The sequence below is a fragment of the Phoca vitulina genome, unplaced genomic scaffold (genome assembly GCF_004348235.1).
Source record: "Phoca vitulina isolate PV1807 unplaced genomic scaffold, GSC_HSeal_1.0 scaffold8, whole genome shotgun sequence".
Classification (NCBI taxonomy): domain Eukaryota; kingdom Metazoa; phylum Chordata; class Mammalia; order Carnivora; family Phocidae; genus Phoca; species Phoca vitulina.
The window spans coordinates 25,601,036-25,617,519 of record NW_022589711.1 but is presented as its reverse complement, the minus strand read 5'-3'; the positions used below and the strand labels follow the sequence as shown (position 1 = coordinate 25,617,519).

The window sequence follows — 16,484 nt, the reverse complement described above, 5'->3', positions numbered from 1 at the left end:
AGATTATTTTTTGCAGGTGTTATAAACATCTATGCACTTAGAGAGAAGTTTGTGAAGGGCAGGAATAAGGAGTTAGGAAGAAAGCGGGAAATCTTAGAATTGAAGAGAGGCAAAAAGAAAGCAGGTATTGAGGCCAGCCTGAGGGCACAGGCCTCCTGGAACAAGGGAAGTGCTGCTTTTAAGTGGTAATGATAGTAGTGAGTTTGGAAGGGTCCATAAGAGCAGTTGAAGAAAGTTCTTGAAGGTATGACTCAGAAGTTTGGATCTGAACCTAGAAGCATTAGTGGTCTTTCCTGCAATGTCTTCCACATGTAGAGGGTACCACATTTTTGTGTTTAGAGCAGAGAGCTGCTCTACTGGGCACCACACACTGAGTGGTTGTTGCTTATCCTAATTAGTTGAATGCCTTTGTATCATGTGAGTTCTCAGCCTATTTCTACTTATGAGTTCTCAACAAGATGAACGTGGTTAGTTTTGCTTTGTTCTTTTCTATGCCTCCTTTCAAACATAAAAGCCATTTACTGTATCCATCTTATTTAGATATCCTATCTTCTTAAAGCTTCCACAGAAAAGGCAACAATTGCGAGAACACTTTTATTAGTATATATCTGGTAAAATGTTTAAACAAGTTTCCTAGGGCAATAGTTGGAATTGGGTACTTAAACACCTAAGAGAATATTGTGTTGACTTTGAGATGCTTAGCAGACTATGTAGGCTATCACTGACTATTTCCTAAAAGAATGTTGACCTGGTTATAGGGTGGCCAAATCTTTAAGTATTTAATTTCAGAAAAAAATTTAGTTGCTATACATTTATTGAAGCAATGTTATACTGGTTAGATTTAATTTGCTGACTTTTCACAAGTGTTTATTTCATTGCTTTTCATTAGTTCCTACTACAGATCTTGAACCTGGTCCTCTTAGAACTAAAGCTCCAGAAATCGTGGGTAATGAGAATATGTGTCCTTCAAATAGTGCTTTTTCTGCTCATTGTCATACCATTGTGGCCACAGGTCCTGCTGCATCTTAAAACCATTTTAACACCCTCTGTTGTCTTCCATTGCAGTCTTCATCTTGCAATTACACTAAGCTCTATATCATCTGTTAAACTTAAGAAAACTGTGAATATGCTAATTTCAAGGCATCAAACTGCCATGTAACTTGTTCATTGTTGTTTCATGTGATCATGTGTATGTGCCAAAACAGCACTGACTACTTTAAGCTTTGTTTCAAACATGAATTTCCATCCCTTATTTGCACTGCTTACCCTTCATTGATTGCAGAAATACCATGTTCTTGAATCATTTTTTATTGCATTAGGATCTGTGTGATTATACTGATGGATCTATTGTTTCAAAAAATGATGTTTTTAGTTAATTGTCAAAATTTTAAATGTGCCTAAGTCTTGAAAGTTTAAATGATAGGCTTTCATGATAGAGTAGGATGATTCTTTCTTCTTTGCTAAGAGAATTTAACAGTGTTTCTTAACTTTTCTTGAGTCAAAGACTACTCTGAAACATTGATGAGCACACTGCTTTATGTATTGATCCTCATGCTTTCAAATAAATAAGCTCATTATTATACCTATGATTATTTAATAAGCATTTGTCTCAACTTGTACAGAAGTAGAATGACAAATGCTTTTTCCAGTAGAGTTAGAAAAGTATAAATATATAAAAATGTGTAAAAAAGTTAGTCTAGCAAAGTTTTGCATATTAGCAATAATCAGATATTCAAACATCTAGGAGAACTTCTTATGGATCACAGTGATGTTTCACAGAGTACAATGCTGTATCTATTTTATGAGATTAATGGGTACTTTGCCAGAGTATGGTCAAATCTTCAGAGTTAAGTGTTTCTTTTCTGTCAGTCCTGAAGCTTAAAAATTGACTTTTGCGGTTAGTCTTCAAGTGAATTTTTAAAATCTCTTTGGTTTATTTTATTATTTTTTATCAGTTCTTCCTACAGCCCTTGAACCCATCACTCTTAGAACCAAGGCTCCAGAAACAGCATTAGGTAATGATATTCTGCATTCCTCAACAGTTTTTTCCTGCTCATCATCAACCCATTCTATCATAATCATAATCACTTCGTCACCAGCTTTATAAAACTGTTTTGTAATCTGCTGTCCTTCAACTTCATTTTTTTTTCTTCTTAAGGGCATTGAAAATTCTTTTTTTTTTTAAGATTTAATTTATTTATTTGACAGAGAGAGACACAGCGAGAGAGGGAACACAAGCAGGGAGAGTGGGGGAGGGAGAAGCAGGCTTCCCTCCAAGGAGGGAGCCTGATTCGGGGCTGGATCCCAGGACCCTGGGATCATGACCTGACCCAAAGGCAGACGCTTAATGACTGAGCCACCCAGGCGCCCCAAGGGCACTGAAAACTCTTAAAAGAAGTTATCTATTGTTTTTAAAAGTTATGCATGGACCTAGGAATATCTGTCAACCATGTAATCTTGAACCTGTTTCATGTATTTTTGTCTAAACAGAGCTCAAATTTAAAGCTGAGTTTTAAAGTCGGTAATGTCTGTATCTTCTCTTGACCAAACAAATGGTAACAATTCGCATGGTATCATAGATTCTTTGGAAAAGTTCTATTTCTTGGTGTGAACCTATAACCCTGCTACCTACAGTAGAGTCCGTAATTACCTTCTTTTAAAGCTAGAGATTTATGAGTTTGCTCACTCCTTGACTTAACTTTATGTGTGAGTTTTATCTCTCAAGAATCTTCGGTGATTAAAAAAATAGTTAACAAAATAGGAGAAAATATTTCAATCTTGAGATACATATGCCTTAAACTTCAAGGCAATATGATGCATTTTAGAAAATCTAGAGCCTTGTTTCCAAAACCACCTTCACTGGAGTAATCTGAAGTTTCATCCTTCAGCTCCTAAAACAGTACAACGAACCCGTCGTCCACGTCCCAGACCTAAAACCACATCAAGCCCTGAGGCACCTCAGACCAAACAGGGTAAATATGTTATTCCATGGTTTGAGGGGTGAACCCTAGCAGTCCATCCCAGTGGGGTCTCAGGGAAATGCTTCTGATGGGAAGCAACAGTCTACATGTTCTCTAAAAGTCAAAGCATGAGGTATGGTTAGCAAGTAATTTTTGAGTGAAATTTTTGGTCTCTTTAAAGATGTGTTTAAAGCAAGATTGGCATAGTTACTCATAGCTATTTATTGCTATATCTGCATTTAAACACACGGTCTATTTATTGTGGTCATGGTTACATAAGCATAGGTATTTTTTTCAGCTTTCAAAAACTGCAACAAGTTACTTTCATACATATTTTCATATATCTATTGCCTAAACAGAATTTCCAAAGCAAGCTTTCATATTGGTTAGAATCAGAAAATCAAACACCTAGAAAAACCTCATGCAGAATTTAAAGGTTGTGACTACCTTCTACAATGAATAGTTCCTAACTAGTGTGACCAGTTCCTCAAAAAGAAACTGCTTCCTGTCAATTCAAAAGTTTAAAAAAATTGTCATTTGAAACTAAAGTTTTGAAAGAAAAATTAAGATTTTCTACATGTGTTTAAACTTTCTCATGTTCATGTTGTTGTTGCTTTTGGTTAGTTCCTGCTACAAGCTTTGAACCTGTTATTCATAGTTCTGAGGCTCCAGAAACAACATTAGGTAATGATTTTTGTGACCTCATCATATGCTTTTTTATTCATATGATAGTCGATCGCTGTCATGGCCAGAGTTGCCCCTGCTTCCTTAGACTGCTGTTGTTTTGTTTCATACTTCATCTTAATCTTCATCTTAAGATTAAGAATCTTAGTCAAGATCCTTAATTGAAGTGCTACCTCTTGTTTTTAACAGATGTCCCTGGACCCAGGTGAGGAAATCTATCTGCCATGAAACCCCATTTAAAATTTCATTATCTGATGCAGGGAAGTGTCTGAAGTCCAAATTACAACCCATCTATTTGGTATTTAGAGCTATAAAATGATGATAATTAAATACCATGAAATTTTTCTGAGCAACTTATTTTCTATAAGATTTTTGAGACATTCTCATTATTCTCTTCCTAATTTAAAAGATGATTTCCTCCCTTTAAATTATCCAAAAAAAAATTGCTTCCTGGATGTGCCAATCCTAGTACATCTAAGTTAACAGGATTTCCTCACCATGGGTGAATTTGGTTATTCTTTATCTTCTACCACAGTTTAGTATTGGTTCTTAATCTTTACCAAGTAGGAATTTCTGAGCATCTAATTGTATTGATATCTATTCCTATTCCTTTAATTAATAAATTTTTTTATTTTCATTTTCAAAACACCCTTAGTGGTGATAAGAAGCAAATTAGATTCATAAAGTAAAAATTTTCAAACTTAGGTAATAAACTCAAGAAAATCTAATATGTCTTAGAAAACAGGTCTATATACAATGCTTTTGAGGTTTCTAGACCTATAAACACAATAGCAACCCAAGATTTTCTTCCTTTAGTTTCAAAAACATGGGGGAAAAAAATCCATTCTCCTCCCAAACTTTAAACTTCCCAAAGTTTCACAGTTGAAACCAAGAAACTCAATGATTTCCTAGTTTGAGTCCTTCTAGCTTATTGCAGTTGGGTCCCAGGAGTGACAATGATGTAGCTTGTTAACTTTCACTTCCCATCTCTATGCCCTCTAAGAGAGAGGAGGCACAAATTGTGGTTAGCATCTTTACAATTGCATATTGACCAGAAGGTTCATGGTTGGGGGAGATCTAGGGTAGCCAAAATCATCATGTGTCCTGCATAAGGATTGTCTCCAACAAAAGTTGCATCTTATTCAATTCTCTTACCATTCCATTTATCTTTTTAAAAATTAGCAGTACTTCTTTGGCTTAGTAAACAAAAATTTCCTTGCCTTCTGTGTTCCCAGCACCATATTAACAGTTGAGTGGAGTGGGGTGAGGTGAGGAACAGAGGTAGAGATCAAAAGTAAGAACAGGTTTTACTTCTTGAAAAGAGTACAATAGAATTGTGAGGAAACCCTGTTTTCAAGGGGTTTTTGTTTTTGTTTCAGATATAAGGCAATTTGCTCATATAGAAGCAGCTTATTGAGTGGTTAAAAATATAGAGAGAAAATATTTAAAGAAGTCAAAGATCTATGTGGACTGATAGATAACAGTTGGACTTTGAAATAACTTCAGTTTTTTGCATTAGTAGATGGAAGGGTAGGAATAGCAAAAATAAAATGAAAACTCAAACTAGAACACAGAACAAAGCACTCCTAGATGGTACTAAACATTTTGGTAATGATAAACTCATAAAATCAGCGGTAGGAAGCTCTTAGAAAGCCCCTGTGGGAATTCAGATTCAGATATAAAAGTCAGTGAGAACCTATTTTTTTTTCAGATTTTTTATGTAAGGATGTCAGATGGTAAATATTTTATACTTTGTAGGCCATTCAGTCTCTGTCACAAATACTTGATTCTAATGTAGTATCTCAATTGAAGGCAACCAAAACCAATATGTAAATGATATGTAAATATGCCTTGAATCATCTTAGTTTGTGGGTGTGGTTGTGTTCCAATAAAGCATTACTTGGATTTTATACCATTTTCACATGTCATAAAATATTACTCTTAATTTTTTTTCCGTCATAGAAAAAATACAAAAGCCATTCTTAGCTCACAGGTCAGGCAAAGGGCTGGATTGGGAGGACCATAGTTTGCCATTCGCTGCTTTAAATAATGTATACTCTGCATGGCTCTCCATAACCCTGTGATTTTGAAGATCTATGCATTTCAGTTCATTGCTACCTTTATCTAAAATCTGTGAAATATCTGTAATTACTTTGACAACTTAGATGCTCTTCTTTCAGCTCCCACTGAACTGCAAACTCTTATTTTGAAACCAGTGACATCACCAAGCCTAGAAATGACACAGAGTCAACCTGGTAATTAGACTGTTTTATCTGTCTGGGTACAATGTGAGCTTCAAGGGACATATTCCAAGTTATTCCAAGTGTTGATTTCCAAATATAAAAAAAGCAAATAATAATACACATTTAATAACTCTATATACCATACATGCTCTTTCCATGATTGCATACTAGTATTAACTTGGTAATTTATTCATAGTAATTGCTATTGAACTGATAAACATACTTCATTTCATTGTGTTTACTCTGTATCACATAGAGAATAATCAAGTATGTGATTAACTAGTCAATAAAACCACTTAGAAGAACTGATTTTATTCTTTATTCTTATTTTTCACTACAAACTTGTAGTTCTCTTTAGTAATAAGTTAAATTTGTGCTCTGCTATGTGAAAAGAATGCTAGTTCAGTTGTGACCATCAAGGAAGGAGAAAGTGCTCACTTCGGTAAAGATAACAAAACTACCCTATACAATATTGCCCTTCAAAATTGAAAACAAATATTTTAAGTTAGCATTGTGGTTGCTAACCCTGACATATATTTTGAAACACAAGATCTTACGTTTTTTCTAGCATAGGATTATAATTTCTTTTCATCTCCTTTGTGCATCTTGTAATTAGCTAAATGACATTTTGGTGCTCATGACAGTAAACGTCTGATTGTTAATAGTTACCTACAACAGTTAGAAAATTGTGACTTCAGTTCAGTTATTGGAGCTTCCCTAGTGTCATTAATAATATTGTTGTTATCCTAACAGCTAACATTGAGCATCTATAGGTGCAAGACAATTTTTTTTAATTTTATTTATTTATTTGAGAGAGAGAATGAGATAGAGCATGAGAGGGTCAGAGGGAGAAGCAGACTCCCTGATGAGCAGGGAGCCCAATGCGGGACTTGATCCCGGGACTCCAGGATCATGACCAGAGCTGAAGGCAGTTGCTTAACCAACTGAGCCACCCAGGTGCCCCATAAGACACTTTTCTAAATACTTAATTTGTATGCATTCATTTGATGCTGCCGACAACCCATCCTTGATCAATTGTATCATTTTGTGTTCTTTGCTAGTTTCTGAAGTCCTGGAATCGGTTACATTAAGCACTGAGTCATCAAAGGAAGCTCTAGGTAAAAATGTTTCCCAGTGAGCAGTCAGATATATGTGCATTTCCATCTCATTGCCGAAGTCATCTTTGGATGTCCTCACGCTTTGTGACATTTCGTAGCTCCTCACATCTTGTCTGTGCTCATCCAGTGAATTTTAAAAGTCACATGTTACATACAGCACGTTGTGCTGGTGCCTGTATATTGCTATGCAAGTTTCACAATTGCCTTAGCTCCTTTTCACTCTGAATGTGAGATTTAATTTTTTAATATTCTGACCATTCTTTAAATATGAATATGCACATCCTAGTTTTCATGTTTCCGTTGTTTTTAGGATTCATCCTTCTGCTTTTCAAGGACTCACTCTTTGTCTTTTTCTTACTAGAATCCTTAAAATATGTAAGGAAGTGACATTACCTGCTTTGCTCCAGGTAGAAGTTGCTGAAGACACTGCTGGTTGTGGTGTGTGTGCACGTGCCCACGCTGAACACTGCCTTGATTTTCCACCTTCATCTCTGCCCTCTAAAATTGCAGTCATCTTCCTAATCTACCTAAATGTTATGTATTCTCATGAATGTACCAACTTAAGATAACAAACCTCTGTTTTCAAATTAAATACAGTGTCCGATGACAGTGTGTGATGCCCTGCCCACCACTAACCAGCCATTCCCTGTTTATTCCATAGCACCAACTGTAACAGATTATCTGTACCCCTCTGCCAAAACACCACTCAGTCCAGAGGAACCAAAGACTGGAGCTGGTAAAAGTTTTCATGCTTTGATTCATTCATTCAACAAATTTTTAATTAACATCTGTTATGTCCATGGAATGTGAAAGTTCAAGCTGTAGTACTTGTTCTACAATGGAATTCATTTGAAGAGCAGTAGCTTCCCAAATCCTTGGGGTCTTCAAACTACAATGATAATTGATCTCTGAATACAGAAATTTTGGCTTCTCTATGGTATCAAAATATTGAGGCATAATAGCATTTGACAGCCAGTTAATGACAGTTAAAACATTAAAATTACTTGGAGAATTAGTATGACAGAAGAGGATTTCCCCCTTCATTCTCTCTCTTCTTCTCTAAATCCATTGTCCTATCTGTAAAAATATGATGCAAATTTCTAAGAGAATGAGGTGTGTTGATATTCAAGAAGGAAAGGGTTGACTATAGCTTAGCATCTTAAAGTTTTCTAAAATTGTTCTCCTTTGTTTTGATACAGTTGTGGAATCTATTACAAATGTGTCTGAACCACCCGAGACCACGCTAGGTAATGACCCACCTCGGCAGCTTTTGTCCTCATCGCCACCGTCACCTGAGAACCTCAGGTTCTCTTTCATTGTGAATTCATGTTGCAACATCATTCTTCGTCATGGCAGTTAATTTTCTTTCTAGGTGCTTCTATTCGTAACCATTGTCCAAAAAGTCTCTTCTGTTTTGTATCTAGATGTTGGTCTCTTTCTCTACTTAAGTCAATGAAACTGTCAAACCTAAAACGTCTTTTTCCTAACATTGAACATTCTGCCAGCTTGTATTGTGTTGAATATTTCAATTTTCTTTTTGTATGGTGATCCATTTTTACTTTCTGCTCTAGCAACATATTTTCCATTAACACTGATTCCATCACATTCATTTACATGTTTGATTTTTTTTTTTTTTTTTTTTGCTCTAATTTTAAGTGAAATCCAATGTTTCTTCACTGGCTCATGCTTTAACATTTTTTATTACTTTGGTTTTCCCCTTAAGGCTACTACTAAATATATCTTTCTAGGATTGTTGAGGAGGTATTAGTTTGAAGTGAGGATTTAAAAAGTAAGGATATTGCTTACTTTGAAAGTATTTTGGAATCTGGCATCTAAGCATTTTTTAAACTAAATGCATTATGAAGAAGTAGGAATGCTATTTTGCTGCAGAGCTGTAATTTTCTTTCTTTCTTTTTTTTTTTTAATTGCAACCATCCTTTCTGTCATCTATCTGTACTCAAAATTTGTGAAGCACTATCGTAACCCCAGGTACTTTCCTTCAATTACCATAGAGACATCTCCTCTGCTTTCCCAAACTATAATCCTACCCAGCCCAGATGAGCCTTCGACCGAGCCGGGTAAATATTATTTTGTATTTCACGTAGAAGGTGAGTGTTTGCAGACTTCATAAGAATGGAAAGACAGTATGGGCACTATAGACATCAGAAAGCCTAAGTTAAACACTCTGCTCACATTCTTTGCTGGGATCCTACTTTTCTGATGCCCCACTTCTATCCATAAGCTATAGCCATTCACATGACAGCGTTGTGAATATTCTGGCTGAAAAACCATTCTCAGCTACTCTGCAAGTGTTTCAAACAGGACATAGTAATGTTTCTGGGGAAGAACATTTATATTCCATTTTAAAATATAAATATCCTAATTTTAAATATTTTATCATCTTGACTAGAACTTTTACAAGTTCTGTGGTCATGTACAAAATATCTTAAGGTATCTAAGTTGTGTTTGAGATTAACAGAAACCTCCAGAAACAGATTTCACTGTGCAAAACATAAAAGGGTACAACTGGCCAATCACATTATCATTACTCAGGTCCTTTATTTCTTTCTACTCCTCTTCCTGCAGCAGTTTGGCCTTTCTGCATGTAAATAAGAGAAACTGAGTCAAACCAGCTAGTTGGCTTACTTAATGGTGGAATTTGAAATACAGGAAAATAAATCACCAACATGAATAAATGTGCTGCTTCTTACAAGGAAAAATCCTCTCAATATCTATAGGCTTTCTTGGACTGATAGTTTATCAAAAATAAACCCAAACTTGTGTTTTGATTATCATTAAACTGATTTCACATGGGTCTATTTCCAAAGGAGATATGAATATTAACTTTATACATTATCCTCTAAAATATCTTATTAAATTTTGCCTATTAAACTCTACAGTTTATTTTTACTGAAATTTCACACTAACTGCATTAACTGAATCTGCCAGTTATCTCTAACTTTTCCAAGTTTCTTAAATAGCAGTATTAATGGATATGATGGAACTGTTTAATTGAAAGTACTCTTAGTGATACCTACCTCATACCCTGGGAGAAGAAAATAGCCTATCAGGAACTTCAGCAAGCAAGGAAGTTGAGAGTGAAAAAAATTACAAGATTGAAAGAAACTCTAGAATCGGAATTTCAGGATTGGAAGGGCCCTTAAGAGTCCTGTTACTTTTGATGGAGAACATGAGGCTATAGACTGAGTGATTAGCAAAGGGAGTTCTAAATCTTCAGGCTCCTAGACCAGTACAATCTCCTGCAGATCTTGGTGTTCATTTCTCTACAGGCAATTCCACTGAAGAGTCCACTGAAACCACTGCATGCAGACTCTTTAGAAACTTCTAGTATCTAAAAACTCTTATTTTCAGCAAGCTTTCCTTAACGTGCCTGAAACTTGGTGACCTTGAAAACCATTTTGTTTCTCCTAAGCTGTTTATACCAAACACACTTGAGACAGTCCAAATGAGGTGTTTCTACAAGCTGCAACATCACGTTTGATTATTCCTTTCCTCCAGCAGGATATACTTCAAATTTTCTTGGTAAACATGTAATTGGGTTTTTACAGTGAATGTCCTAGAACTACTTTAGGAATTGCCCAAGAAAGGAATAACTTTCTCAGGAATATATCCTTTCAATTTCTGTTCAGTTTTTCTTCCCCAGTATGACCAATGAAAACTGTGTTTTGTTTAATAAGATTTTTCCATTAGCACTGCTATTAAAATGCATTTATTTTCTAGGTATATTTGGAATGTAACATGCTAACTTTGTTTTTAGAAGAAATTGTATTCCTCTGCACTTAAAATATTATACTGGGATATTCTGGTAAAATAGTGTAAACTTGTAATAAGGATGAATTCTTGTTATTATGAAATTTATTTTTAACCTATTTAAAAGGTGTTTGAAGTAGGTATTTCTGAAATTCCAACAGTTTCATTTGCCAGCTGAATATCTTAGACATCATTTAATGTACTTTCTTGTTTTGTTTTCCATTATAATAAGAAATTTATCTTCCTATATTTTGTGGTTCTTTAGGAGCTTTAATTGCATTAATTGCTGTGTATTTAGGTCTTCATCTTTGAGATCCTAGAAGCTTAGATACTGTGATTCTTGAAGCGCTCAAGAGCTCCAAACCCTCCAAACCTATATTCTTTCTTTTAGCTCCCAAGCAGACACCGCGTGCTCCTCCCAAACCAAAAACATCTCCACATCCAAGAATCCCACAAACACAGCCAGGTAAATACATATTTTATATTCTGAAGAGTTTGATATTAGTGGAATTATTCTATTGAATTGTAGCAAGTTGGGTTTTTAACTCTTGTAAAACGAGTCTTCCTTTGAAACCTTAAAAATATTTATGTTTATTTTTGAACTTTATTAAGAAGTATGTTATTGGAATAGCTTATTCCAGAAAGCTTCCCTATGGTTACATTACTTGAAGAGGGAGCTGGAGAAGAATGGAATTTCTTAAAAGAGTAGACTGCCTCCCCCCATTGCCTCTCCGAGCTTGAGAATACCTGTCCCTTCCATGGTCCTTGATGTGCCTCCTCCTGCCAATCACTTTTTTTTTTTTTTTTTTTAACTTTCAGTAGATTGTATTTAACAGTATGTCATGGAGATCTGTTTTATATGTATATCTATTCTCTCCTATAACAATGATTATATAATATGGCTTTGGTGGTTTTGCTGTAAAATTTTGGGAAGGACCAAACGAGTCATTATAAACTATTTTGTATTCTTTTCAAGAGGCTTTTATTTGAATGATTAAATTAAACCCTAACTTCTCAACCAAGATCTTGTCCAATTTCTCCAACTGCCTTGGAAGATCTCTGTTGGGGGATATCATAAATTTGACATGTCCCAAAAAAAGTTCATCATCTTTTCCTCCTTTCAATTTCTCATTTACATCTCTGGCAGGTTCTCAGTATTTTATTTTATTTTATTTTATTTTATTTATTTTTTTTTTTTTAAAGATTGTTTATTTATTTATTTATTTGAGAGACACAGTGAGAGAGGGAACACAAGCAGGGGGAGTGGGAGAGGGAGAAACAGGCTTCCCGCGGAACAGGGAGCCTGATGCGGGGCTCGATCCCAGAACCCTGGGATCATGACCTGAGCCGAAGGCAGACGCTTAACCGACTGAGCCACTCAGGCGCCCCCGGTTCTCAGTATTTTACATCTAACTTTTACTCCTCTCCCTCATGCAGCCTCTGCAGTCCGTTTGCTAATAAGTATGATGCATTCAGTTCTTCCAAACATTTCTGGCATTGGTGCCTACGCCAAGCATGTACTTGGTCATGCCTTGTCTGTTGTCATTAATCTCCTATCTCTTTTCTCTAATTTCAAATTATATCACCCCTCAATGTTTAAGCAATTAATTCATTTCATCAGGTAGTCACTCAACAAATATTTATTGCATGCTGACTATGTGCCAGACACTGGGGATGTGAGACAAAATTGTGTCTTTCCATGGTCAAGGAATTTACAGGCTAGCCCTACTACATAAATTAAAAAATATCATTTATACATGGTCTGCTTCCAAAAAGTATAAGGGTACACCTCCCCAGTTTGGTAGAAAAGGAACCTTTACTACCGCTTACAGTCTGGAGAAAGAAAAATGTTAGGAGCATCAAAATTATGCTCGATCAAGGTAGTAGTTCTGAATTCCTACTACTAGTTCTTTAATCATATCTCAGTATTCCTACTGAAAGAAAAAACTGTAGATTTGGGCATAGTCTTTAATATCTGATTCTGAGAGAAATTTTGCCTGTCATTTTTTTCTTTAAAGGAAAATTCCTTAAAAGACAGTTCTATGTTCCACATCTAGCTAATGATTTTAAATCTGCTTTAATGTATTTTTAAATGTGTTTTATTTAATTATTAAGGCTTTGCTATGAAAATAATATGGGTGTGATACCTAGTGTATAAAGGTACCAAGGCAAAAATCCCCTGAAAGAATAAGAAAGTTAAAATAACAATAAATACACTTGAAACATTCATCCTTAAGAAATAGTTTGAAAAACAATTATTAGAGAATAAGTAACGATTAATGAATAGAATAGGAATGAAAAAAGCAAAGCAAGTATATTAAGTTGATAGAAAATTAAAATCTGATTTTAGAAACTCAACAGATAAAATCTCTCAGCTTTTTATTTAAATATAAGGCATAAAACAAAAGTAGCAGAGAAAGGAGAAATCGAGAGAAGTAAGAAAGCATGAAAACTTGTTGAATGTTAGAAAATAAGAAATGAAAAGTAAGAAGTGGTGAGAATTAAGACATTGGGAATATAAATTTTTGGCTGTGAATTGTGTAAGACTGTTGAATCACAGACCTGTACCTCTGAAACAAATAATACATTATATGTTAAAAAAAAAAAAAAGATAGCAGGAAGGGAAAAATGAAGGGGGGGAAGTCGGAGGGGGAGATGAACCATGAGAAACTATGGACTCTGAGAAACAAACTGAGGGTTCTAGAGGGGAGGGGGTTGAGGGGATGGGTTAGCCTGGTGATGGGTATTAAAGAGGGCACGTACTGAATGGAACACGGGGTGTTATACGCAAACAATGAATCATGGAACACTACATCAAAAATGTAGTGTTGTAATGTGATTAATATAATAAAAATGTGATGTAATGTGATTAATATAATAAAAAATAAAAATAAATAAATAAATTCCTGGTTAGTAAAATTTTTAAAAGTAAAGGAGATATGAGGTAACAAAAAAGACATTCATCATTTTCTTTTTCAGCTATATATTCTGTACTTATAAAAATATTTATCATCCGTCAGGATCTTACTCTAATTACTCTAATTTCCCATTATTATAGTATATTCTACATTTCAAATTTGTTTGGCTAGCTCTTGTAATTTCAAAAGACCATCTGGGTGAGAGAATGTCCTATGCATACATACAATACCAAATGCAAATTATTGTTAGACTTTAGGGGGATCCCTGACAGTAGTGTGTACAATTTCAAGTGCAACATAGTGTGCCCATCCACTACTTTTCTCGGAATGAAATTCCGTAATCGGGCATACCAACTTTCTTCCTATTTAAGCTTAGATAGCAAGATTTAAATCTGTATTCGGCATTTAAGGGCAAAGTGGAATAAAAAGTTTGGGACAAATCATCAAAAATATTTTGTCATTGCATAAAGGCTTGATTTTTAGATTCCTGTGCTCATAGGTAATAGTCAACAACCCAATTAATTTCATATCTAGAAATCTTATAACTATCAAAACTGTGGGTGCCTCTGGCTCATGTGGGGGCAAACAACATGAGAATCAGAATATACTCAGGTGTTAAATTTGTAAAATTTGTAAAAATCAATGTCAAATTTGTAAAAATCTTCTAGAAGTGGTAAAAATTTTTATTACAGTTACATAGTTTTCACATCATTTTGACATTGCACATTTAATTCGCAGAACCACCCTTTGGGTTAGGACAGGTTTATTATTTCCACCTAAAAAAATAAGAAACAAGTTAAAATGTGACCTCAGTGCTGGGATCTAGAAAGCCCAAGTTTAGGACCTAGTGCCCATGTCTAGACCTCAGCATTCAGTTCAAGTCTAATCTCCAGTACTTAATTACTATGTAACCTCAGGCAGACAGTCACTAACCCAGGCCATTAAAGTGAAGCTCATAATTCCTTCCTTCCACAATTATGGTGAGAATCAAAGAGCACACTCCTTACAAAACCACTTTTGAAATTGTAAAATGAGCTATAAAAAAATTAGACCTTTTTTTCTGGTATCTGTTACATTAACAACTCATTACTCCAAAGGAACAGTTGTGGGAAGACAATTTAGTTTATGAACATGCTCATTTAAAGATTTAGGTGGGGCCTAAGAATTTCAGGGGGTGTAGAATGTGAGCCTACATGCTCCAGTCCCTCCTGCTTCCCCTTCTGCTGTTGCCTGAGCTGACTTTAAGCTTGTCTTATTCATGCTTCATTGCCTTCTACTCTGACTTTGCTAAATTCATCTTCACAGAAAGACATGAGGCTGGGTTTGAGGAGTCAAGCAAACATCCAGAAAGGACGAACACTTCTGCATTAATTTGTTATCTCTTCAAAAAAAGAAAATAAAATAGTTATCTCTTCTGAAAAGAAGATTCCAAAAAAAATATTCTCCATCATACACTTACGCTTAGTCATATTTTGTGGTTTCTCAGATGTCATTTTTCTAAAATCATCTGGAATTCTGATAAATGTTCAGAGCTTAAAGTTTATTTTTCTATCTAATTCCCATTTCAGTGCTTTTCTTTTTAAATCAGTGGTCAGGCTTACACTTTGTCATATCATCTGTGTTTAGCAGGACTGGGAGATGCTGAAACAATGACTCACGATCTGAGTTCTCTCTTTCAGCCCACAAGGTGTCCCAGCGTGTTACTTCAAAGCCAAAAACATCACCAAGTCCAGAAGTATCATATACTCCACCTGGTAAATGATTTATTTCATGTTTAAGCCAAATGCATTCTCCTGTCACATTCTGCTGCAATGACACCTGAGAACTGATAGATATGAGGGCAATATTTCACTCATGTTCCGACACCATGTTGAATCATCCATGGTATAATCATCTCTGAGGTTCCATAGGTTATCTAGTTGCTCATATAGTAAGCTATTGATTCAATCAAAAGGTAGAGAATTATGCCAAGGGTAGACCTTTCCTTTAGAACTAAAGTTCTCATATATTCTGACTTATAAAAAAAAAAATAAACCTGTTAATGCTAACTAGATTATGTTCAAATGGTTCACCAAAATAAGATAAAATAAAGAATTTCATGGGGTTTTTTCTCCGCAAAAGTGATAAAATGTTTTGCAAACAGAGGAAATGATCTTTACCCATTATCTTTGGTTCAGTAATTTTACACTACCTAGCACTGAGGGTTTTTCTCAGTCAATTTCTACTTTAACAGTTCATGGAGCAACAGCTTAGGTAGAGAAATAAGAAATTTCCCATACACAAAGGATTTCTTTAGCTACAAATCTATCTCTTGCCTATCATCTGAGAAGGCCTTTCATCCATTTATGGGACGAATAATTTTATGTCTGTGGGAGTGATTGGTATGGGAACCACAAGGACCCAGACATTTCCTGAATCTTGCCACCAATGCTCTAGATGCTCAAGTGACCTTAAGAATCCACTGTAAGAGGAACAGTTCTCTAATAAACCAAACAAAGCTAATTTTTAACTAGAGTATCTGAAAATGCTATAATTTTTTATTTCTTTTTAATGGTCCAATTCTTATAAGTTTCTAGATGCTCCTAGAAGCCTATGGAACATTCCCAGAACCAAAGGATTTCTAAGTTGTAGCATGAAATGATGGCATTTTGGAAGCAAGCCTGAATTCACTTGCTCTAAATGTTTTCCAGATTTGTAAGCGGGGGGGGGGGGGGGGGGGGGCTTTTTTTTTGGGGGGGGGGGGGTCTGAGGGGGGGAGGGAGGGGGAGTGTATTTTTCTCCTCTGCGCCC

The 16,484-nt window shown here is 35.3% G+C and overlaps 1 protein-coding gene across 2 annotated transcripts in view; it reads left to right on the top strand.

The window, feature by feature from the left end:
* ABI3BP (ABI family member 3 binding protein) overlaps positions 1–16,484 on the top strand; it is a 239,679-nt gene that overhangs the window by 163,335 nt on the left and 59,860 nt on the right. Inside the window, exons 40-50 of one of the 2 annotated variants that reach the window (XM_032406430.1) lie at positions 890–946; positions 1,956–2,015; positions 2,889–2,972; positions 3,585–3,644; positions 5,825–5,899; positions 6,949–7,005; positions 7,667–7,741; positions 8,205–8,252; positions 9,018–9,083; positions 11,168–11,242; positions 15,374–15,448. In XM_032406430.1, coding sequence (XP_032262321.1) covers positions 890–946; positions 1,956–2,015; positions 2,889–2,972; positions 3,585–3,644; positions 5,825–5,899; positions 6,949–7,005; positions 7,667–7,741; positions 8,205–8,252; positions 9,018–9,083; positions 11,168–11,242; positions 15,374–15,448 — 732 coding nt within the window. Of the gene's footprint in view, positions 1–889; positions 947–1,955; positions 2,016–2,888; positions 3,526–3,584; positions 3,645–5,824; positions 5,900–6,948; positions 7,006–7,666; positions 7,742–8,204; positions 8,253–9,017; positions 9,084–11,167; positions 11,243–15,373; positions 15,449–16,484 lie in introns of those variants that run through there. The other variant, XM_032406431.1, reaches the window with a different exon arrangement.